Source organism: Girardinichthys multiradiatus, chromosome 10 (genome assembly GCF_021462225.1).
Source record: "Girardinichthys multiradiatus isolate DD_20200921_A chromosome 10, DD_fGirMul_XY1, whole genome shotgun sequence".
Taxonomy (NCBI): Eukaryota; Metazoa; Chordata; class Actinopteri; order Cyprinodontiformes; family Goodeidae; genus Girardinichthys; species Girardinichthys multiradiatus.
This window is the reverse complement of record NC_061803.1, coordinates 7784915-7810357: the sequence shown is the minus strand read 5'-3', so window position 1 is coordinate 7810357 and position 25443 is coordinate 7784915. Positions and strand designations below refer to the sequence as shown.

The window sequence follows — 25443 nt, the reverse complement described above, 5'->3', positions numbered from 1 at the left end:
AGCACCCCCCACAGGGCATCACGAGGGACACAGTCGAATGCCTTCTCCAGGTCCACAAAACACATGTGGACCGGTTGGGCAAACTCCCATGAACCCTCGAGTATTTGGATGTTTCCCAAAAGACGATTTTGTGATTAAAAAGTTGATAGCTAATGAGCAGCAATTGAGAATGTTTTAGTGATGCTGATCTGATGCTTTTGCCTCAGTGCCTCTCAATAGAACCACATGGTAGCCTGTGTTGGCTTCAGACCAGCAGATCGTTTGGCAGCAGCAGAGACAAGGACATGCTGCTATTTTGGCACTGACCTAAGTGTGAACAAACAGAGGAAAGAAAGTAGAGGTTGGTTTTATTTTTGGGCTTATTACCTTATCTTTGTGGACAGATTTACAAGAAACTGCCACCTGCTAAACAGGAGTGTACTAATTATACACCGCGCCTTGCAAAAGTATGCAAACCCCTTCATATTTTTTCACGTTAGCACCTCAAGCATCAACGCGTTTTAAGATTTTCTGAAAAAGGTCAACACAAAGTAGTACATAATTGTAAAATGAAAGGAAAATGATACATGGTGTTCATATCAGTCTGATGCCCTTAAATACTGGTCCTTCTCAAAAATTTAGCATATTGTGATAAAGTTCATTATTTTCTATAATGTAATGATGAAAATTTAACATTCATATATTTTAGATTCATTGCACACTAACTGAAATATTTCAGGTCTTTTATTGTCTTAATACGGATGATTGTGGCATACAGCTCATGAAAACCCAAAATTCCTATCTCACAAAATTAGCATATTTCATCCGACCAATAAAAAAAAAGTGTTTTTAATACAAAAAACGTCAACCTTCAAATAATCATGTACAGTTATGCACTCAATACTTGGTCGGGAACCCTTTGGCAGAAATGACTGCTTCAATGCGGCGTGGCATGGAGGCAATCAGCCTGTGGCACAGCTGAGGTCTTATGGAGGCCCAGGATGCTTCGATAGCGGCCTTTAGCTCATCCAGAGTGTTGGGTCTTGAGTCTCTCAACGTTCTCTTCACAATATCCCACAGATTCTCTATGGGGTTCAGGTCAGGAGAGTTGGCAGGCCAATTGAGCACAGTGATACCATGGTCAGTAAACCATTTACCAGTGGTTTTGGCACTGTGAGCAGGTGCCAGGTCGTGCTGAAAAATGAAATCTTCATCTCCATAAAGCTTTTCAGCAGATGGAAGCATGAAGTACTCCAAAATCTCCTAATAGCTAGCTGCATTGACCCTGCCCTTGATAAAACACAGTGGACCAACACCAGCAGCTGACACGGCACCCCAGACCAACACTGACTGTGGGTACTTGACACTGGACTTCTGGCATTTTGGCATTTCCTTCTCCCCAGTCTTCCTCCAGACTCTGGCACCTTGATTTCCGAATGACATGCAGAATTTGCTTTCATCTGAAAAAAGTACTTTGGACCACTGAGCAACAGTCCAGTGCTGCTTCTCTGTAGCCCAGGTCAGGCGCTTCTGCCGCTGTTTCTGGTTCAAAAGTGGCTTGACCTGGGGAATGCAGCACCTGTAGCCCATTTCCTGCACACGCCTGTGCACGGTGTCTCTGGATGTTTCTACTCCAGACTCAGTCCACTGCTTCCGCAGGTCCCCCAAGGTCTGGAATCGGCCCTTCTCCACAATCTTCCTCAGGGTCCGGTCACCTCTTCTCGTTGTGCAGCGTTTTCTGCCACACTTTTTCCTTCCCACAGACTTCCCACTGAGGTGCCTTGATACAGCACTCTGGGAACAGCCTATTTGTTCAGAAATGTCTTCCTGTGTCTTACCCTCTTGCTTGAGGGTGTCAATAGTGGCCTTCTGGACAGCAGTCAGGTCGGCAGTCTTACCCATGATTGGGGTTTTGAGTGATGAACCAGGCTGGGAGTTTTAAAGGCCTCAGGAATCTTTTGCAGGTGTTTAGAGTTAACTCGTTGATTCAGATGATTAGGTTCATAGCTCATTTAGAGACCCTTTTAATGATATGCTAATTTTGTGAGATAGGAATTTTGGGTTTTCATGAGCTGTATGCCAAAATCATCTGTATTAAGACAATAAAAGACCTGAAATATTTCAGTTAGTGTGCAATGAATCTAAAATATATGAATGTTAAATTTTCATCATGACATTATGGAAAATAATGAACTTTATCACAATATGCTAATATTTTTAGAAGGACCTGTATAATCCAGATCAACCAGTTGTGGATGTTGAGGAGATGAAATACAATCAATTAAAGACAATTTTTTTGTGAAAAAGCTGTGGACCTTCTGTTACAGGACCTAAAAGAGGCAGACAAGATGGCGATTTGTCTGAGGCTTCCTTCAACTCCCCACAGGGCGTCGCCATCAAAAGGGACACCGTCTATGTGGCCGATACTGAAAACCACCTAATTCGAAAGGTAGCCCTCCTCTCCATTTCTGCCTCTTGCTGAGGTTCTCAATAGTGCTTGCATGTAAATGTTTGCCTTTCTGTCTTTGTTTATGGCAATTTTTTAGGTTGACCTGGTACAGGGACGGGTCAGCACTCTCGCCGGTGTAGGCTCACAGGGGACAGACAAAGAGGGTGGGGCTATGGGACCCCAGCAGCCAATCAGCTCTCCCTGGGATGTGATGCTCGGCACTGCAGGTGAGTTTTTGCGGCGCTCTCTGCCTGGAAGTTGACGGGTAATATTTTTCTCCTCCTTTGCATCTGACCTTTCTCTTTCTGCTTGCCAGACAGATTCCCTTCTGTCCTGTTTTTGTATTCTGTCCACACCCCCTTCAGCCATCAATAATTCCTAAATCCATCTGATCTTTCATATTGTCTAGACTTTGCCTTGTTACTTTGCAGATCAGTTTTCAAGCAGATTGAGATGAAGGTGAAGAGAAAAAATCTGTCAGCAATTGAAATGACTACTTTGAGATATATAGTCCGCCTGTTAGATGGTTTCATGAAGGGCATGTGATTCATACATTATGTGTAAATATAAAACCACTCATCTGAAGTTCTATTCATGCCTGCATTTCCCAGCAGTGCAGAGGTCCAAAAGGATCAAGAAACTGAGCAGCAATTTATAAATCTTCCTATTTTCGAAAATCAGGGTTCCTGCACAGTGTGGAAAACTATGGAATTTGATTTTAATGTTTTCAAGATCTGAATAAGAATGGGAAATTGAAACAAGCTTTGAAAAGTATTTGTATATTCAGACAATATTTCATGTTTACTTGTTTAAATGGGCCCATTTATCTATCCATCCATGCAGACAAAATTATGAAAACATTTTGAAAAACTTTTTCCGATTGAGGAAAAAAAGCTCTGTTTCTTATGACAAAAAAGGGCATAAAAACATCAAAAATATCTAGAAACAATAAAAAAGCTTAGATGTATGTTTTAGTCTAAAGCAGCTAATAAGATTGGATACATTAAAAGTGAAAACAAATTCTAAAGGAACTGTTTTGGGTCCAATGTGTTATTTTTAATAAACTCTTACTGCTCCCATACTAATAGTGCGTCAAAATCAATTATTAGCCCAGTCAAAGCTGTGATAATCTCGTCCCAAATGTTTCAATTTGCAAATTATTTTGGAATGTACTGTATGTTTTGTGTTTTTCCCATCGAAAACAGTTTGAGGTTATTATAACAAAAAGGGCATGAAAGTGGAGAAAATATAAATAATTGATTTTGAACATATGTTTTGAACAGCACATTAGGTCTTGATCCTAATGTGATGGGGAACTTTAGGCCCACATCCAAGCTTCCTCTAATGTCAAAAATCTTGGAAAAAATTGTTTATCTTCAGTTAAAATCTTTCCTTGATGAAAACAACATTATGGATGTGTTTCAGTCTGGTTTTGAAACTTTTCATAGCACAGAGTCAGCCCTGATGAAAGTCTATAACGATATTCTCCTAGCATGCGATTCCAGTGATTATGTGGTTCTTGTTTTGCTGGACTTGACGACTGCTTTTGACACAGTGGACCACAGCATTTTACTGTCACAGCTACAGTACCAAGTAGGCATTGATAACAATGCTCTGGAGTGGCTTAGGTCCTATTTAACAGACAGAACGTTTTCGGTAAAAATTGCAGGGTGTGAATCTTCTTCTGCTCCGCTCTCTTGTGGGGTCCCCCAGGGCACAATTTTAGGGCCTTTTCTTTTTTCGCTGTACCTCCTTCCTCTAGGATCTATTTTCAGAAGACATGGCATCTCTTTCCATTGCTATGCGATGATTGTCAAATCTATGTGCCTTTAAAACGAGGTGATGTGGGGTCCATTACACCTCCTTTATTATGCCTTCAGGATATTAAAGCTTGGGTGGCCCTAAACCTCTTACATATTAATGAGAATAAGACCGAGGTTCTTGTTTTTGGACCTAGTGGAAGATGTCAGAGCCCTCCGGTTTACCTTGACGTTTTGGAAGCGTATGTTTGGCCCACGGTAACAAATTTTGGTTTCAAGACAGATAATGATTTTGAACTTGACAGTCAAATACGGGCAGCGTTGAAGTCCAATTTCTATCATCAAGCTATTCTTCCAAGGCAACAGTTGGAAACAGTAATCCACCCTTTTATTTTTTACTTGCTCGCCTTCAGCTGGTGCAAAATGCTGCAGCACGTCTTTTTAACAGGAACACGTAAAAGGGATTACATTACTCCGATACTGGCTTCTCTCCACTGGCTCCCAGTGTATTTTAGAGTTAATTTTTTTCTTCCGTTTGTTTTTAAGATCTTAAATAACTCCACCGCCCTACTTGGCGGAGCTTCTCCACCGCTACGTCCCCAATCGGTGTCTTAGGTCTGCCGATCAGTTGCTCCTAGTGGTTCCCAGTTCAAAGCGGAAGCTTAGAGGAGACAGGGCCTTCTCTATTAGGGCACTGAAGTTATGAAACACTCTACCCTTTGCATATTCGACAGGCTCCTTCAGCGTCCATTTTTAAAACTCGTTAAAAAACTTATTTTTACTCACTGGCCTTCAACCCATCTGAGAATTGATTTTACGTAATTTGTAACGGTATTGTTTTTATCTGTTTGTATACTGTTTTATACTGTTTTTATTTTATTTAATGTACAAATACAAATAAAGTTGATGATGATCATGTTTAAGTGCCTGCAAAAAAGGTTTGAGGAAAATATATCTAAAAAAAAAAAAATCTATTAAAAAATGTAACATTTTTACCACAATTCATGAGACAGATGAGTTTTGGGCCTAAAGGTAAAAACGTGTATTATGTATTAGGAGCAGGGTTAATGTCACACTGTGTGTGTGAAAACAAAGTTGATTTAAATCATGTCTGCAGTAGAACAAGTCTTCCTACCTCAGTTATTGCATAAATTAGATGTTCAGCCATGGTGGGTTAACTGACTGGAGAAAAGATGGGACTTTGAGTTTCTGTCTGATTTGTTGACTATCTACTCGATGGATAATAAAGTAATTGTTAGTACTATTGTTAGGATGTTTTATTGTTAGAAACTGAGGAGGCTAATTAAACTGTTAAACATTATGATTAAATTTCAATGTTACAGCATTAATCAAGCTCTTTGCCAATTCCTCAAATCGATTTTAGTGACCACATAAAAAATAATCAGTTAAAACGTGAGACTGTGCAAATCAGAATCACATAAAGTTGTCCTATTCTTACAAATAAATTTGCTTCACCTCAAAGCTCCGTCCATCTGGATTCTTAGATGTTGTTCTTGTTCAGCAGTGAGCTTTATAAATTTCCTCCTCACTTTCCTTTTTTAAATTTGAATACGCCGCGCTTTTTCCTTAAGAAGAATATTCTCTTAACCTTTATTCAACCAGGATGCACCATTCTTTGCCACTCTCTAAAGTAGACTTGTCCGTTTCATGTGAGCAATTTTGTAATTAACCTCTGATCATCTTACCTTCCACACATGCTAAATAAACCTTTCTGCTTGCTAATGAAGATTGATGAAGTTTTTGAATGATCTTGATGCTGATTTTTAGAAGGCCGGACCACATGGCACACATTTCTAGCTTCCAAATTTACAGCATATTTGTTTTTTTTTTTTGGTTTTTTGGTTTACTCTTCTGTGTAGGCGGCGCTGAAGACAACGTGCTTTGGATAGCCATGGCAGGGACCCATCAGATCTGGGCTTTGTTCCTAGCAGATGGAAAACTGCCCAGAGGAGGGTGAGAGACCTGCTCGCAATCCCACATCCACTAAAAAGACATTAATAACTCTATTTAAAGCACAAAAAACACGCACAGACAGTGCTGTGTGAAAGTAAAGACAAACATAACCTGCATAATTAGTCCAAACCAACTTTGCCATATGTGAGGATATAATTCCCCTTTCAAACCATAAATTCGCTGTGATTAACCACATTTATAGATCAGATTCACTAGCCACACCAAGACCTGATTACTGCCTGATCTGCAGAATTAAGAATTTACTTAAATCGAACCTGTCTGACAGCATGAAGTTGGGTATAAAGATCTCAAAAAGTAACCCATCGTGCCCTGATATGAAAAAAACAGAAGAACAGATCATTGGCCTCATTATTTGACTAGATTTAGTCAAAGTCATTGACATCCATCAGTCTGGAGAGGAATACAAAGCTGTTTTAAGGCTTTTAAGAGTAAAGTGAACTAGAGTTAGAGCCATTTTCCATTGATAGAGAAAACATGAAACAGTGGCGATCCAGCATAAACATAAAATTAACATCACACTGACAGTTATACATGGTGGTACTGTGATGGTCTGGGGTGCACTGCAGCTACAGGATCTGGACGAGCGGCTGTAATTATTGCAACCTTGAATTCTCTTCCATAAAGTCCTGAAGCAGAATGTCCGCTGCATAACTCAAGCTTACTTGGGTCTTGCAGGATGATCCAAAGCAGACCAGAAAGTCCACTTCGCTCAATAAAAACAAAATGAATATTTGGAGTGGTCTAGTCAAAGTGCAGAGATGAATTGGATTGTGATGTCGTTGCATTGCCCTGATCAGGTTGTTCTTTGGTTGAAACCATTCTGATGTGGCTGGAATATAACAGTTCTGCAAAGAAGAGTGGGCCAAAATTCCCCCGTAGCGATTTAAAAAGTCTGATTTCCAGTTATCACAAATGCTTGATGACAGTTGACTCTGCCAAGGTTGGCGCAACCAGATATTAGGTTAACGGGCAATAACTTTCATGTCGGACCAGGTTGGTTTGCTTTTATCTTAATACATGACTTCAGCATTTGAAAAGCCCATGTTGTGTTTAATCGTGTTATCTTTGTCTGATATTAAAATTAGTTTTACCTGAAACTTAGCAAATATAGTCAAAACAAAAGAGGTGCGTTAGGGAGTGACCACTTTAAACAGCACTGCATTATTTTAGTTGGCACAATATCACAGGGAATCAAATTATTTTCTGTTGTACAACTGTAACAGTGAATCGAAGGCAGGAACATGCGTGCGATGGGCGGGCAGCGGCAGCGAGGAGAACCGAAACAACGCCTACCCTCACAAGGCAAGCTTCGCCCAGCCTTCAGGGCTGGCTTTAGCTGCAGAGGAGCCCTGGAGCTGCCTGTTTGTGGCCGACAGCGAGAGCAGCTCCATCCGCTCTCTGGCCCTGAAGGATGGAGCCGTCAAGCATCTGGTTGGAGGAGAGAGGGACCCACTGGTGGGTGCAATACACACAACAGATAGTGGAAAATCTATCCATTTACTGTTACATGTTTTTGTTATATTTAACCGAGAGAATATGTGCTCTTTTATTCATTCTTTAGGCGGCTTAGGATTCAAATTAATGTTTTTACTTGGTTTTTTGACAATATATCCACATAAAGTGAAACTTTTTATATAATAAATTAAAAGAATTGCCTCCTGATGGAAGCTGTACCATAGAGGCTGACATTTTTTCGGGAGTCCCACAGGAATCCCGCGGGACGGGAGACAGCATCAGTAAAGATCACATGATTGGGACGGTACAGGATAAAAAATGAACGGGAGCAGACGGGAGCGGGAGCTAATCAATAGGAGGGAAATCAAACTAGGATCAATTGTCTTTGGAAATGTAAAACTGAGACTTTGTTATAAACTTTAAGAAAAAAAAAACTTGAATCAACGCCGCCAATGTGTAGTTTTTTTCCAAGAAGCCTATACTATAATGCGAGTCAAACGAACTACACGACCCACAAGCCAACAGTGCTTCTGCTCGATGTTTTCCACCTGCGTTCAGGATGGAGGGAACAAACGCAGGTGGAGAACTGGACGTGGTAAAATTGGATTTGCAACGTAAAGTCAGAAGTAAGGACTTATCTATTAAACTCATACTGACAGGAAAGTCGCAAATATGACCGAACTTCAGGAGAGTTGAATGTAGCGGTTTTAACACGCAGTATACTGCTTGTAAAACGTGTTTAGTCGTAATCAAGTTCACCAGTGATTAAGGGACACTTGTGGGACAGATTCTGGATTGAATCAACCCTGCATCTCTTCATTCATCAAACCAAAAGTACCAACATGTGTCAAGTCTCATCTGACCAACAAAACTGCTCCATGTGCTTTAAAGATTTAAGAGCCTTTGCCACAGTAGAGGGGAAAGGTACGGAGCCCGAGAAGGGACATGGGGAAATTTATTTATTTTGCATCCCCACGCAATACTTTTGCGTTCAGCATTTTGGAGCAACAGCACAGATGACAAACTGCTCATAAAACAAACAGCACTGATATGTCATTGATATGGTTTATTTGTCATATGCAGGTTAACATGCAGTAAACAATGCGATGAAATGCTTAGGATAAGAAGAACCGTTCAAATCACGATAAAAACAAAAACACTAATGGCGTACAAAAAAAACAAAGTACACATTATGCAGCAGTAATAAGCAAAAAAAGTGTCACAGATGTGGTTTCGTGCAGTATTATTGTCCAGAGTTCAGTAGTTTGTTTGACAGCTTGTGGATAAAAACTGTCTTTTAGTCTGATTTGAAGATAATTTTATTTAAGGCCGATTTCAAAATAAAACTCAATAAATCTCAAAACGGGTGTAGTGTTTGTTTCATTTTTACAGTTATCTGGTTTGGAAACTATCCCACAAAGTATTGCGAAATAATGCAAAGACTATTGCGTGGGAACGCAAAAAGAAAAAAATCCCCCCTTGTCCCCTCGTGGACCTCGCTGAAAGGCTTCATCAAGGGAAGATATTAAATAAATATGTTGTGAAATAGAAAAAAATTGAATGTACCATTAAATGTACAATTTATTTAATACATCATTAAATATTAAGTGTACCACTAATTACGTCATGTCTTCTTTAAATTATACTTAATTATTCAGTGGCACATTTAATTGCATAATAGTCCATTTCATGATATAATGTACATTTATTGTTTCTAATGATGTATTAAATAAATAAATGGTACCTTTAATTTAATGGCACATTTAATGTTACATTTCTTTCATGTTACATTTACTTCACTTATGGGACATTCACAACATTTATTTATTTTATGATGATTTTATTGTATTAATTTTGTCCAGTTTGACCCTCCATTCTTGATGCCTGTAAAGGAGGTCATGTCAGAATTTGTATCAGGTGTTCTGGAGCAGACAAACATCTAAAACTTGCAGGGAAGGGGTCCCTGAGGACCAGGGCTGTGAACCATTGAGGTACAGTTTCTAAATTATGAAGGTAATGCCTTTATGCCCTTTTGTTCAACAAGTACATTTCTCTTACTAGGTGCATTTTTCTTTCGTTTCAGCAACTTGAAACACAAAAGTAATGTCATTGTTCAAAGGAAACGATCACTTAATAAATGAGTAAAATACAACTATGTACATTTTGTTTATTCAACTAAGATAGGCATGGTCTATCTTGTTTGATATTTTATTATTTCTTCATTATTATTATTTTTACTTTAACTGGCCTTTATTACAGCTAAAAACAGGGACTTAACTGGTCCTTCAAAGAAATTGCCAAAAGACTACTCGTACGAGTGGCTTGTCCTCTTCAGGTTGGAGGGGAGTTCCTGCCTCAAGTGGAGGAGTTTAAGTATCTCGGGGTCTTGTTCACAAGTGAGGGAAGAATGGAGCGGGAGATCGACAGACGGATCGGTGCGGCTGCCACAGTAATGGGGGCGCTGTGCCGGTCTGTTGTGGTGAAGAGAGAGCTGAGCCGAAAAGCGAAGCTCTCGATTTACCGGTCGGTCTACGTTCCTACCCTCACCTATGGCCATGAACTTTGGGTCATGACTGAAAGAACGAGATCCCGGAAACAAGCGGCTGAAATGAGCTTCCTCCGTAGGGTGGCCGGGCACTCCCTTAGAGATAGGGTGAGGAGCTCGGAGTAGAGCCGCTGCTCCTCCTCATCGAGAGGAGCCAGTTGAGGTGGCTCGGGCATCTATACCAGATGCCTCCTGGACGCCTTCCTCGGGAGATGTTCCAGGCACGTCCCACCGGGAGGAGGCCCAGGGGACGGCCCAGGACACGCTGGAGGGACTATGTCTCTCGGCTGGCCTGGGAATGCCTTGGGCTCCCCCTGGAGGAGGTGTCTGGGGAGAGGGACGTCTGGGCGTCTCTGCTGAGTCTGCTGCCCCCGCGACCCGGTCCCGGATAAAGCGGAAGACAACGAGTATTATTCTTTTTACTTTAACTGGCCTTTACTACAGCTAAAAGCAGGGACGTAACTGGTCCTTCAAAGTAATTGCCAAAAGACTAAATGAAGAAAACAAAAATGGAAGTAGCACAGGTGTGGGAGTTGTTCTAAATGGGAGCGGGAGTCAATTTACCAGGAGTGGGACGGGACAGGATTTTTTTCGTTATGCTGGCCTGGGATTGTGATGGGACAAGACGTTTTTCTGTGGGAGCGGGATGGGACAAGAGAGAAAATCCACTCCCGTGTCACCCTCTACTGTACCATCTAAAAAGTCATGTTTGGCCCTTTTTGGTGATAAAACAGTCTGAGCCTTTACCTTCCTCCAGGCTTGAAAAGCTCTACAACCTATACATCAAGAGGACACATTTCCTCCTTTCTAAAAATATTTTTTGTTTAGTTTTTTTCTGTTTTGAAGGAAGTTTTTCTAGAAATCTTTGTAAGCCATAGGCAGTCACAAGGGTTCAGTGTTGTTAATTTCATAAATAGAAAGTATTGATTTAAAGCCCAAAAAACTCCAAAACAAACAGAGGCGTACTTGTTTTCCTGCTGAATGCATCAAACTCAAAAAGGAGTTTGATGCATTATTCACTGACAAGGAGCTCTAAGGCATCATACAATTTAATCAGTACACCAAATATTTCCTGGAAATTGATCAGAGTAGTATTTCAAGACTTCCCGCTTCCCCTGGGGATCAATAAGACCTGACAGAGAGGCTCATTTCTCTAAACCAGTCAAATGGTTTAGAGAAATGTGACATTCATCCATTCATCCATCTCTCTGTTCAGCTGTCTGTCCCTCATTGGTTTACTCCCAAGATTTTGAAGATGTAATTCAGTCTCTACATTGTTAGGCTACAGAAATAGGTTTTATCTGAACTAGGGCTGCAACTAACCATTATTTTGCTAATTGATTAATCTGTCACCTATTTTTTAGAATAATTGATTAATAATCGGATAGCAAAAAGTGCTCAATAGGAGATTTTTTACAGTATTTGAACCAGGTAATCTAAAGCTAGGCTACTTGAGGATTTCTGACCTAATTACTGCTCTGAGTGGGTTGTTCTTTTAGAAAATGCGTGTTTTAGATTCTGCATACTCCTGTTAATGATTATTGGATTACTAATTTAGTTGAAAATTATTCCAATAATCGATTAATCAAGATTAATCCTACTGTTTCAGACCTAATCTGAACCGAGTGATCAAGAATAAATTGCCCTCCATTTTGATTTGTCACCATTCTTACTAACTGGTTAGTATTTAGATGTACTGTTGTAACGTTAGCAATCTGCAGCTGTTCAGGTTCTTTAGTTTCTTAAATTACTTCTAGAAAATGGATCTGAAACGTAATTTTCTACAGAGACATTGATTGCTAACATCATGGTATTTTATATGTTTCTTCATTTAATTTGGTGTTTTTTAAAATGTGCTGGTTATCTTTAAAGATTTTGTCTTTGACACCTATTTCACTTTGCCTGTTACGTGGTCGTTTGAATTTTGATTCGACTGTGAATCTTTTGTCTCCTGTCCATCAGAACCTTTTTGCCTTCGGGGACATCGATGGTAAAGGGGTGGATGCCAAGTTGCAGCATCCCCTCGGTGTTGCCTGGACTCATGAACAAAGCCTGCTCTATGTGGCCGACTCCTACAACCACAAGGTAACTGAGACTCGTCACAAGGCTGCACCATCAGTGTGCCGTTCCTACGTTTAATGGTTCTGCCGTCATTCTGGGTTCTTCAGGCTTGAGAGCTTACAGAAAGTTCCTAATTCTCACTTTGATTTAAATACACAAAGCATCTTAAACTGACTTTTTTTTTAAAGCAAGCTTCCAATGCAGCCTGAAAGTATGGAATTTAATATATGTAGGTTTGGATAAATATTTGTATTTACAGACTTAGTCATTTGTCCTGCTATCTAAATGTTACATCTGTCAATTGGTCATTTCTTCCCTCTATAACTTCCTTCATTTGCTCCCTTGAACCTTTGTTCCTTCCTTCCTTTTATTTTCCTTCAATATTTCTTTCATTTTGTGAATTTTGAGAACTTGGCTTTGACTTGAAAAGTTTGGAAATTGACTTGAAAATTGTTTGGAAATTGGACATGAAAAATGTATAGCAGCCCTTTCAAAGGTTAACCCTCAGTCATTTGTCATTATGCTCAGATCAAGGTGGTGGATCCAAAAACAAAGCAGTGCACCACATTAGCAGGAACAGGAGAAGCTGGAGATACTCTTGGCCCACAGTTTACAAAAACCAGCTTCAATGAACCTGGAGGAATCTGCGTCGGTGGGAAGCTTCTTTATGTGGCTGACACCAACAATCATAAAATCAAAGTTCTCAACCTGGACTCCAACACTGTCTCTCTGGTCAGTCTTGTGTGTGTGTGTGTGTGTGTGTGTGTGTGTGTGTGTGTGTGTGTGTGTGTGTGTTCCTGTCTTGTCATCACAGTGAGAACCATTTTCCCGATTTCACCATCAAATTGAGGACCATTTGTACCAAAGTGAGGACATTTTGCTGGTCCTCACGACCTATTTTGCTAACGGTTAGGTTTAGGACTAAGGTGTGAATTGAGTTTAGGTTAAGGTTAGGGTTAGGTAAGCACTGGTAATAGTTAGGTTTAGGGTTATTGTCAGGGTTAGGGCATAGAAAGGGTTGAAAATGACTGAAAATCAATGGAAGTCAATGGGAGTCAACACATGGTCCTCACTACATATAGCAAAACAAGAGTGTGTGTGTGTGTGTGTGTGTGTATTTGCAACCTTTAGAAATGTGTGTGTGTGTGTATTTGCAACCTTTAGAAATTGCCCTACATTTTGTACGTCTTTGTGTAATTAATCATTCCTAAAAGCATTTGCCCTCTACGTTTGGGTAAAAGGTGACATAGAAAAGAACGATGTGAGCGTAAGTAGCTTTCTCCTTGTGCTGCATGAATCCAAACACTTAAATCTGTCTCCTTACCAGTTCCACATCTACTCTGAGTGCACAGACTCAGCATCTGTGAAGTCTTTGGGAGCGACCAAAGTCCCCACGCTGCCTAAATCAGCTGCCAGGAAAGATTTGCCTCCAGTTACGGTGTCCGTGGGCCAGACTGTCGTAATGTCACTCACCATGTTGCTTCCAGAAGGAGTAAAACTCACCGAAGAGGCACCCAGCTGCTGGGCACTCTCAGCTGAGGGTATAAAAATATTTTTTTTCCTGATCTTTATTTCATATCTTAGAATTAATTCTTCATTCCTACATCACATTTCATGCTGTTTAAAATGCATCGATAACCTTTTTGTCCAGGGTTTTGCTTTGCTCAGTTCTAAGATTTGATGATTTCTTTGGGGTTGAAAACCATCATTGATGCAGCGCTCAAACTAAACATCTTTAATGTGTTTCTGCAAGGTTTTTTATGTATTTCTCCTAATTTCTGTTTTTTATTTAAAGCAGAAAATAACTGTGACTAAAATTAACTGGTGAGCAGTACTCTGGGTCACATTAAAAATAAACTAACATTTTAGTAAGCTAATTTGATAGATTTTACACATAGATTTCTCTTGTTACAAGAAAATATCTCATCTCCTAAACTTCCTCACATCTAGTCAGAGCAATACTCAAAAAGGAGGTTTAAAACATCTGGAGCTGTGACAAACAGGGCTGGACCTACGTTTATCTCATCACCTTGAAGTGAGCAGGATGGTGAGGAAGGTAAAAAACACATGGTTGCAATGTTTGGTGATTAAATACTGAAAAATAATTTTCAGTCTATAAACATATCGACCAACTGCATAAAAAAATCAGATAAAGGTCAGGGATGTGCTTTGATGCATAATAGTAAAAATCTGGTAATTCATTCATTTTCTTGTTGGAATTAACTCTATCAAGAAACCTGCAGCAGATTTATTTCTCTTTTAAGTTTCCAGTCCAAAATTAGAGTTGCTCAAAATCGTAATTTTGAGGTAGACCTCAAAGGAAACTAACATCTAGCGAAAAACTATCTTTAAACCTAGAAAGGTGTAGTTATTTAAGGGGCCTTTACACATATTTCGCATTGGTGCCAATATATGTGGAGGGAGATTGATATGCTTAAATAAATGTATAAAAGCAAAGCAGAATTCACCTAGCTGAATCCATGTTTTGACGTTTTCTAAAAACATGCTGATCTTAAATTGCTGACCTCTTTCCGAGCTCATGGTAAATAAATTTATATGTTTTTACCTCGAGGTAATGCTGAAAAACTGGATTAATAAGCTGAAAGCTAAAAATCTGCTTATTTCTATGACTCTGTTGGAGAGTTTTATCCTACTTGCCTTCATTTTGGTCTATTTTCTATGATTTGGACTTAAAAAAAAAAAAAAAAGTAATGGCACCAAATGAGGCTTAGTCTCCATTTTCTTGTTCAACAGGCAGTGTTTCTGTTTCCCAGCCTACACCTGGGAGCCTAATGGTGCAGGATTACTTAAATCATTGAAGCACTGTTCTTAACCACTGATGAGGATTTATGTGGGTTTTTTATTTTATAATTTTTTTTTAGTTCTCAGTATATTCCAAAGCAATCAACCGCAGTTTGACCCCAGAATCATGTGTGAAGTGATGCTTTTAGATACGACATGAGTGACAGCTGATGGTCCGATCATTAGGCTCAGAACTAAAGTATTTCCATCTTTCTGAGTGACGCGGCGTGCAGTCAACCATATCAGCAGGCTATTTTTAGGACATTTTGATAAGGCGACATGCCTCGGTTCACATAATTAGCCACCAGGCTATGTTACGTGATCCTCCGCTGTCCCATTATGCACAGTCTAGACTTCTGCTGATCGGATCAGCACAGAGGCAGGAATTTTAATGGATCAAGTTGGAGCTATACGCCAGATCTAAATGTTTTTTTTTTTAATGCTTTTTAGAAAGGCTTCTGTGGGACCTCATGTAAGGCCTTGGCTTCATTCATCACTGTGGGCATGGATTTTGTCATCTCTCTGGCTTTAGTGTTTCTCACAGTAGAAAATACAGCCTTCCCTTTTAAGCTTTCTTACTCATTTTCAATGAGATGTGAATTTACTTGTAAAAGTACCTTCCTGGTGTGCAAAAATAAATGTTCCTACACATTTGTTGATGCTGTTTGGCAGTGTTGTGAAACACCGAGGCTTCAGTAAGTTCTGACGTCGGGAAGATCTGAGCTTTCAGACCGAACTCGGTTTAAACTGTTGCTGGATCTTGTTTTTCATTGTGCTGTCAGAGCATCTCTGGGGACAGATTGGCCCGCCAAAGGTTTGGCAACCCACCTCAGATAAACTTAGTGACCGTTTCTTATGTACCATCATGTTTTGGACATCCATATTGCCAGATTGTGTTGTCCCAGGCTGTGATTTGCCTTGCTTTTATTGTTATGCGTGAGTTTTCAACGTAAATGTTGCATAGAAAACAGCTAATTTCCCTTCAAAACCACACCAGAAAAAGTATATTAACATCATCCCTTAGATTCCAGTAATAATATTTTACTGAACCGAGCGATCCAAGCCTGAAATATTTACAAAACGTAGACATCTCTCATTGGCTTTTGTATATTTTTCATATTGCAAATATTAATGGGCAAACAGCCTAGAACAAAGTGCATTGATATAACCTTACCAGGCTCTAAAATGTGTTGTGTTCTGCCTTATTTGACCACCACCCAGTCACATTGACTCCATGATAATGAATAATTTTGAGCAGCATGTTAAATCTCACATCATGGCTGTTCGTCCTTTGCTAGATCTGTCCCTGTTGGCCTATCCAACTGTACTATGGAGGATGTAATATCCACCACCCTAGACAAAGTTCTGTGGACAAACAAAAAGTCTCTGTCAGAAACCTGTGTGTTGATTTTAACTCGTTTGCCCAGAGACAAATAGAAAAACCTCTCACACTTGGTGTAAACACTGCATCTTGTCACTAGATTCCACAATTCCTGTTTGACAGACCAAAGTCCACATTGGAAAAACATTCCCAATTCCATCACACTAGGTGCTGGGACCCCTCAAGGCTGTGCATTCGTCTATTGCTATTCACACTGTTATCCCATGATAGTGCATCCTCACCTGAGGAAAGCCTGATTAATAAATTTGCAGATGAGTCCACAGTTGTGGGGCTCATTTGTAGAAATGATAAATCTGTATAGAAGGAGGAAGTAGAACAGCCAGATCATTGGTGCGGAGACGTCAAACTGCTTCCTAATGTGAAGAAAACGGACGAGATGATCAGCGACTTCAAGTTTGTCGCAACCGGACCACACGACTCTCAACAACCATGCTGTAGAAAGAGTGGATAATATTAAGTCCATCACCTCTGCTGGCCTCACCTGTTTGAGAAACACCACTGGAATCATTCATTTTCTGAAGAAACTGCACCAAACGTGTACCAGCATCTTCACAACATTCTAGAGAGCTTGAATGTGGTGTGTTGACCTACTGCGTCTCAGCGTGTTGGCAATCAAGCAGATCCTGCTGAAGATAGAGAAGGGAGCTAAGAAGGTCATTAAGGGTCATTGATACCCTCTGTCCAGAATCTGAGTCAGACCTGCTGCAGAAAAAGGTCTCTGAACATTTTCTCCATCTTCATAAACTGTACGGTAACATCTAAAGCAGAACCACCAGACTGCTACACAGCTTACCGCTTCAAGCTGTTAAAATGCTGAATTGGAAACTGTGAAACAGTGGTTAGGGACAGTCCAATGACCTTCTCACCTCCCCTTACCATCCTCTGCTGGACAATCTTGTCTGCCATATTGTAGCTGGAGTCCCACGCTGAAATCACCTGAAATATATTTAGTCGCTCACTGAATTTCTATGTACAGGTCCTTCTCAAAATATTAGCATATTGTGATAAAGTTAATTATTTTCCATAATGTCATGATGAAAATTTAACATTCATATATTTTAGATTCATTGCACACTAACTGAAATATTTCAGGTCTTTTATTGTCTTAATACGGATGATTGTGGCATACAGCTCATGAAAACCCAAAATTCCTATCTCACAAAATTAGCATATCATTAAAAGGGTCTTTAAACGAGCTAAGGACCTAATCATCTGAATCAACGAGTTAACTCTAAACACCTGCAAAAGATTCCTGAGGCCTTTAAAACTCCCAGCCTGGTTCATCACTCAAAACCCCAATCATGGGTAAGACTGCCGACCTGACTACTGTCCAGAAGGCCACTATTGACACCCTCAAGCAAGAGGGTAAGACACAGAAAGAAATTTCTGAATGAATAGGCTGTTCCCAGAGTGCTGTATCAAGGCACCTCAGTGGGAAGCCTGTGGGAAGGAAAAAGTGTGGCAGAAAACGCTGCACAACGAGAAGAGGTGACCGGACCCTGAGGAAGATTGTGGAGAAGGGCCAATTCCAGACCTTGGGGGACCTGCGGAAGCAGTGGACTGAGTCTGGAGTACAAACATCCAGAGCCACCGTGCACAGGCGTGTGCAGGAAATGGGCTACAGGTGCCGCATTCCCCAGGTCAAGCCACTTTTGAACCAGAAACAGCGGCAGAAGCGCCTGACCTGGGCTACAGAGAAGCATCACTGGACTGTTGCTCAGTGGTCCAAAGTACTTTTTTCGGATGAAAGCAAATTCTGCATGTCAATCGGAAATCAAGGTGCCAGAGTCTGGAGGAAGACTGGGGAGAAGGAAATGCCAAAATGCCAGAAGTCCAGTGTCAAGTACCCACAGTCAGTGATGGTCTGGGGTGCCGTGTCAGCTGCTGGTGTTGGTCCACTGTGTTTTATCAAGGGCAGGGTCAATGCAGCTAGCTATCAGGAGATTTTGGAGCACTTCATGCTTCCATCTGCTGAAAAGCTTTATGGAGATGAAGATTTCATTTTTCAGCACGACCTGGCACCTGCTCACAGTGCCAAAACCACTGGTAAATGGTTTACTGACCATGGTATCACTGTGCTCAATTGGCCTGCCAACTCTCCTGACCTGAACCCCATAGAGAATCTGTGGGATATTGTGAAGAGAACGTTGAGAGACTCAAGACCCAACACTCTGGATGAGCTAAAGGCCGCTATCGAAGCATCCTGGGCCTCCATAAGACCTCAGCAGTGCCACAGGCTGATTGCCTCCATGCCACGCCGCATTGAAGCAGTCATTTCTGCAAAAGGATTCCCGACCAAGTATTGAGTGCATAACTGTACATGATTATTTGAAGGTTGACGTTTTTTGTATTAAAAACACTTTTCTTTTATTGGTCAGATGAAATATGCTAATTGTGTGAGATAGGAATTTTGGGTTTTCATGAGCTGTATGCCAAAATCATCCGTATTAAGACAATAAAAGACCTGAAATATTTCAGTTAGTGTGCAATGACTCTAAAATATATGAATGTTAAATTTTCATCATTACATTATGGAAAATAATGAACTTTATCACAATATGCTAATATTTTGAGAAGGACCTGTAAGTGATCAATGCAGGCAAAGGTTTTTTTTCTTTCGTTTTACTTGTTTGAAGTGAGCATCTACAACAAGATACTTCTTTTTGTTTTCATAATGTTTTCATTGTTTTTTTCTAGAGAAAGAGGTAGACGGATAGAGGTAGTTAAAGCTCCTTTCAAGGAAATTTCATGTCATTTTTTTCGTTCCTGTTTTTCTTACCGGCTAAAGACAACTAGACCGCTTTTCTTTTCTTGTTTTTTTTTTTAACATTTAGTCTCACATCATAAAGGCTTCTTCTAAACACGGTTTGAACTAACAGGTATACAGGTCCTTCTCAAAATATTAGCATATTGTGATAAAGTTCATTATTTTCCATAATGTCATGATGAAAATTTAACATTCATATATTTTAGAATCATTGCACACTAACTGAAATATTTCAGGTCTTTTATTGTCTTAATACGGATGATTTTGGCATACAGCTCATGAAAACCCAAAATTCCTATCTCACAAAATTAGCATATCATTAAAAGGGTCTTTAAACGAGCTAAGGACCTAATCATCTGAATCAACGAGTTAACTCTAAACACCTGCAAAAGATTCCTGAGGCCTTTAAAACTCCCAGCCTGGTTCATCACTCAAAACCCCAATCATGGGTAAGACTGCCGACCTGACTGCTGTCCAGAAGGCCACTATTGACACCCTCAAGCAAGAGGGTAAGACACAGAAAGAAATTTCTGAATGAATAGGCTGTTCCCAGAGTGCTGTATCAAGGCACCTCAGTGGGAAGCCTGTGGGAAGGAAAAAGTGTGGCAGAAAACGCTGCACAACGAGAAGAGGTGACCGGACCCTGAGGAAGATTGTGGAGAAGGGCCGATTCCAGACCTTGGGGGACCTGCGGAAGCAGTGGACTGAGTCTGGAGTAGAAACATCCAGAGCCACCGTGCACAGGCGTGTGCAGGAAATGGGCTACAGGTGCCGCATTCCCCAGGTCAAGCCACTTTTGAACCAGAAACAGCGGCAGAAGCGCCTGACCTGGGCTACAGAGAAGCATCACTGGACTGTTGCTCAGTGGTCCAAAGTACTTTTTTCGGATGAAAGCAAATTCTGCATGTCAATCGGAAATCAAGGTGCCAGAGTCTGGAGGAAGACTGGGGAGAAGGAAATGCCAAAATGCCAGAAGTCCAGTGTCAAGTACCCACAGTCAGTGATGGTCTGGGGTGCCGTGTCAGCTGCTGGTGTTGGTCCACTGTGTTTTATCAAGGGCAGGGTCAATGCAGCTAGCTATCAGGAGATTTTGGAGCACTTCCTGCTTCCATCTGCTGAAAAGCTTTATGGAGATGAAGATTTCATTTTTCAGCACGACCTGGCACCTGCTCACAGTGCCAAAACCACTGGTAAATGGTTTACTGACCATGGTATCACTGTGCTCAATTGGCCTGCCAACTCTCCTGACCTGAACCCCATAGAGAATCTGTGGGATATTGTGAAGAGAACGTTGAGAGACTCAAGACCCAACACTCTGGATGAGCTAAAGGCCGCTATCGAAGCATCCTGGGCCTCCATAAGACCTCAGCAGTGCCACAGGCTGATTGCCTCCATGCCACGCCGCATTGAAGCAGTCATTTCTGCAAAAGGATTCCCGACCAAGTATTGAGTGCATAACTGTACATGATTATTTGAAGGTTGACGTTTTTTGTATTAAAAACACTTTTCTTTTATTGGTCGGATGAAATATGCTAATTTTGTGAGATAGGAATTTTGGGTTTTCATGAGCTGTATGCCAAAATCATCCGTATTAAGACAATAAAAGACCTGAAATATTTCAGTTAGTGTGCAATGAATCTAAAATATATGAATGTTAAATTTTCATCATTACATTATGGAAAATAATGAACTTTATCACAATATGCTAATATTTTGAGAAGGACCTGTAGAAGTTTTTGCTCCAACTATGTTCAGAACTGAAGAAGCGAAACATCTAGTTTCCTTCTTCTTCACCACTTGGGATCATCATGTCCTGGATGACTGAGAATCTGCACCAGCTTTTTTTATTTTTTGTGTTTTTATATTTGCTTTTTATTTTGTAATTGTTTTTCTGTTACTCTTATCTGCATTTTATTTATTTTTTTGGTTATTTTTGTTAGTTTTTGTCATTTTGTTTTGTTTTTATATTTGTTTTTGTTTTTTAAAGCCTTTTCTTTATTTGTTTTAAGGACATTTTTAAGGAAGTTGTTGCTGCATTTTGTTTTGTTCGATTTTTGTCGGGGTTTTTTAGTAGTTCGTTATGTTTTAAGTCATTTAATTCAATTAAATTTCAAATGTATTTTTGGGTATGTTTTCTGTCATTTTTAGTGGGTGTTTTTCTTGTTTTATATTGTTTTGATTTATGATCAATTTTCTACAATTTTCTTATTGACAAACCACCCTCTTGTCAGATTAAACCATGAACGTTTGCTAAAATTTGTTTGTTATAAAATAGCTTAAAGCACGTTTTCATACAAATTCCAAAAATCATTTATTAAGCATTTAAACCATTACATTATTTGTTTCAAGAAAACTGAAAATGTTTTTTTTTTGTTGCTATTTTTCTTAAACTGCATTTCATGTTATTTAATTTTTTCTATTTTGTTTTTCTATTTTTACTATCATGCTTAGGACATGTATGTTTTTATCAATATTTGGATGCCCTTTTTTTTGAAGAAAATATATTGCTCCAGATGCACAATGTTTTTTATTAAGCCTTTTAAGCATCTAAAATTATTCAGTGAATATTTTACAACTGACCAGTTTATGAAGAGATCCAAGACTTAATAATTACAATATCTTTAATACTTCCTCTACCTACAATTTAATGCCACCTTAGATTGCTTTTGAGGGTTTTAAAGTTTAAATAAAATCCGTTAATTTGTAATCCTGACTTTTCTTGTGCAGGTAACGAGTGGCTGCTGGAAAGCCAGGTGACGTCCGCAGACATTGTCGATTTGTCGCAGCCACTTCGTGTCTCAGCCAAACTTCCTGCTGCTGTGAAGGCGTCGGACAGCAATCCAAGCCTCAGGCTGAGCGTATGGTTGTTTTACTGTTTGGAGGAAGGTAAAGCCTGCACGATGAAAGCAGCCTCGTTCACCCAGCCTCTTCAAATAAACTCCAGTCCTGGAGAAGGAGAGGTCACCGTGGCATTGGCCCATTCCTTCTGAAACCAGTCCCATGGCTTTCAGTTACCTCCAGCCTCAGATCTAAACCCATTTTAAAGGTTTTGTTTACAGTTTTGAAAGAAAATTTGAATTTGTTTTTCTGAAACTGTTTTTGCTTTTTAAGCAAACAGAGGAAAAATAATTCAAACTACTCAAAAACTCCTAGAAATAAACATAAAGCATCTGCTGTGTATTGATAAAAGATATGCATAAAGGTACAGAGCAGGAAACAACGCAGTTTAATATAAAATGTATATAATACTAGGTTTGTACCTAGTCTGAGTTAATTGTTGCACAGCTTTTCATATTAGTAATAGGAAAATCTCGTAGAGATGATAAAATGAATGCAGACAGTAAGCTGATGGGACATGTATGCTACTTTGATTATCCAATTAGCAGGTGATTATTTTCTTTTATTTCATTCAGATTATTTATGTTGCAGGAAATTCTGTCCACTAAAATCAGAACCAGGATCTTTTTAAACAGTTTTTTCTACTCAAATCCACTTCTACATTTCTGTAACAGATTGATTTACATTTAAATCTTGTGAAGAGAATATTTTCTGCTAAGATATAATTACTGAGCAGTTTCTGAACCCATTTCTTACTGAACCTGATTTGATTTTCTCTTTCCATCAGTTCTATGACCAACTTTTCAGAAAAAGGAATAAAAATGAAAGGGGTACCTTTTAATTGAGTTGAGAAAGGATTCTGTTGTATTCTGCCTCTGACTGTGAAAGCACACATTTTGAATGCTAATATAGAGATATGACCATTTTCCCAACATGGAAAAAAGGAAACTCAGGGCTTTTCATCGGGGTGTTGGAATAGGAGACCAAAAATATCAAGTGAAAGATGTATAAAACAGAAAGGGACAGGCATAAATCTTATGATATTATGATGTATTTGTATCTATCACCATTATCATCTTAAAGTAGTCCAGTGTTACATTTTTGTATAAAATAATATTTACATTGTCTTGCAAAAGTATTCACTGAACATTTTCGGATTTTGTCGAGTTGCAACTAAAAATGTCTGACGTACATAGAAGCAAAATGATGCCTGGTTTTCAGTATTTTTCCAAGCTCCAGCTCAGTCAGATTGGATGGAAATCATCTTTTAACTGCAATTTTTAATTCTTGCCACAGATTCTCAGTTTACTTTGACTGTGCCATTCTAACACATTTGATCTAAATCGCTCTTTTGTAGCTCTGGCTGGAAGGTAAACCTTCGTCCCAGTCTTAGATCCTGTATTTAGCTCCATCAATATCCCATCAGCTTTGACCGCCTTCTGTATCTTTGGTGCAGAAAAGCATCCACACAGCATGATGCCGCCAACTCCATGTTTCACTGTAGTGATGGTGTCAGGGTGCTGTGCAGTGTAAGTTTATTGCCACACAATGTTTTGCATGAAGGTCAAAACATTTAGTTTTGGCCTGATCTGAGGTAAGCACCTTGGTCCGCATGTTTGCCATGTCTCCTACGGGGTTTGTGGGAACTGTACTCTTCCATAAAGGCTGTATGTGTTGAGTGTATGACCTGTCATCAGATTATTCCACCTGAGATATGAATCTCAGCAGCTTCTCCTGAGTTACCATGAACCTCATGGCTGCTTCTTCGATTAATGCTTCTCTGGTTGCACTGGATTTGATTTAAAGGTATAAAATGGATATAAAAAGAGAAAGCGTGGCATATAAATGTCTGCCACGCTTCACCAAATTTATTTTGTTTAAAAAAATGAGGAAATCATATGTCGGTGTCCTTCCTCAAAGTTTTGCAGCACCTTGAGTTGGTCTATCACATAAAATCCCAAAAAAACAGATTGAAGTTGGGTTGTAATTTCCATAGTAGCTCTGGCTGTGTTTTGTGTCGTTGACCTCCTGGAAAGTAAACCTCCACCCCAGTCTCAAGTCTTAAGCAGCCACTGATGTTGTTTCTCACAGTCTTGTACTGGTTTTAGTTCAGTCCATCTTCCCATCGACCCTAACTAGCTTCCACTGCCGGGAAAAACAAGAGGATCCCCGCACCATGATGCTGCCACAACCGTTTTTCATGTTAAAATGTTTGCAGTTGTTGTTGAGAAACGGGAAAAAGTTCAAGTGAAAACTTTTTTAATACCCTGTGAATGTTTACTAAAGATCTTCCGGCTGTGGTGCCTTTAGACGCATGCTAATCAGGCTTCCCAGAATATTTATCTTTTTAGCTGCATGCATCGCCACACACCAGCTTACAAAGTGGGCATTGAATTATCGCACTTGTCCAAAGCTGTGTTCTGGGTACCTGATAAAACCTTTGCTCTGGATTATTCATGTCACGGGGTGCCCCTTTGATTCGGACTGTTGAAATCCAGCTGTTATTTAAGTAATGAATAAAGTTCCTGTTTGCAAAAAGCTGAGGCGGCCTCCTTTGAACCGACGACACCTCGGGTCTGCCGCCTGCTTCGCCATGATGTGCGTTATCACATCAAGAAAACAAAGCCTCATTGAAATCATCTGCTCCACAAAGAGGGCATGATATGAAAGATATGCTCTAATAAGGATCCGCTGTATCTCTTTCTGTTATGTAATAGAAATGATAATGTGGATGCTGTTATCGATTTCTCCATTTTGCTTTTTAAAGTTATGGTCTGCCGTCGGAAACGGGCCTCAGGGTGTTTTTATCATTATCGTCTCTCATAACAGGATTGTCCTTGTCAGAATCTGGTTCTTTAGTTTGGATCGCTCGGCCCAAGTGCCTTTCAAAGGGGGAATTGCTGCACCGATGGTCTAAACCGATGACACTTAACTGTATCTGAAGCAATAACAATATTGTTGTGTAATAAGAGAAAGTGTTTTATTCCCAAGTGTTATTTATTTGAAATGATCTGCTCGAGTATTCGGATCTGTTTTCCAGCTCTGTCATCCCTCCAGGATTTTTTTAACGAACTGTAATAGCACTGAATGGCTGTTTTTGGGACTTGGGTGTCTGATATTGTTTTCCAACTTATTAGACTTATTTGCTGTTTGTTGTCAAGGTAATGCATTAAATTGTCTATAAATCAAAGCAGAAACAAGAACTAATAAACATATTTATATACACTGGTTGGAATCTCGTTATTTTCTCCTGGGACTTGGAAAAGAACCTGATATCTTTTAGTTTCACTTCGACTGAAACAGCAAATTGAGAAAACTGCACCTCTGCTGTGAGATTCTTTACAGATAGATTTTCAGAACAAGCTTTCTGACTTGTGATACGTTTCATAC

The 25443-nt window shown here is 39.8% G+C and overlaps 1 protein-coding gene across 3 annotated transcripts in view; it reads left to right on the top strand.

The window, feature by feature from the left end:
- nhlrc2 (NHL repeat containing 2) overlaps positions 1 to 25281 on the top strand; it is a 48168-nt gene extending 22887 nt beyond the window's left edge. For all 3 annotated transcript variants that reach the window (XM_047376907.1, XM_047376906.1, XM_047376908.1), the window contains 8 exons: positions 2307 to 2428; positions 2526 to 2655; positions 6069 to 6162; positions 7407 to 7638; positions 12146 to 12268; positions 12773 to 12976; positions 13572 to 13785; positions 21943 to 25281. In XM_047376907.1, the coding sequence (XP_047232863.1) occupies positions 2307 to 2428; positions 2526 to 2655; positions 6069 to 6162; positions 7407 to 7638; positions 12146 to 12268; positions 12773 to 12976; positions 13572 to 13785; positions 21943 to 22205 (1382 nt within the window). In that variant the 3' untranslated portion in view covers positions 22206 to 25281. The remainder of the gene's footprint in view (positions 1 to 2306; positions 2429 to 2525; positions 2656 to 6068; positions 6163 to 7406; positions 7639 to 12145; positions 12269 to 12772; positions 12977 to 13571; positions 13786 to 21942) is intronic.
- The last annotated feature ends 162 nt before the right edge of the window (positions 25282 to 25443 follow it).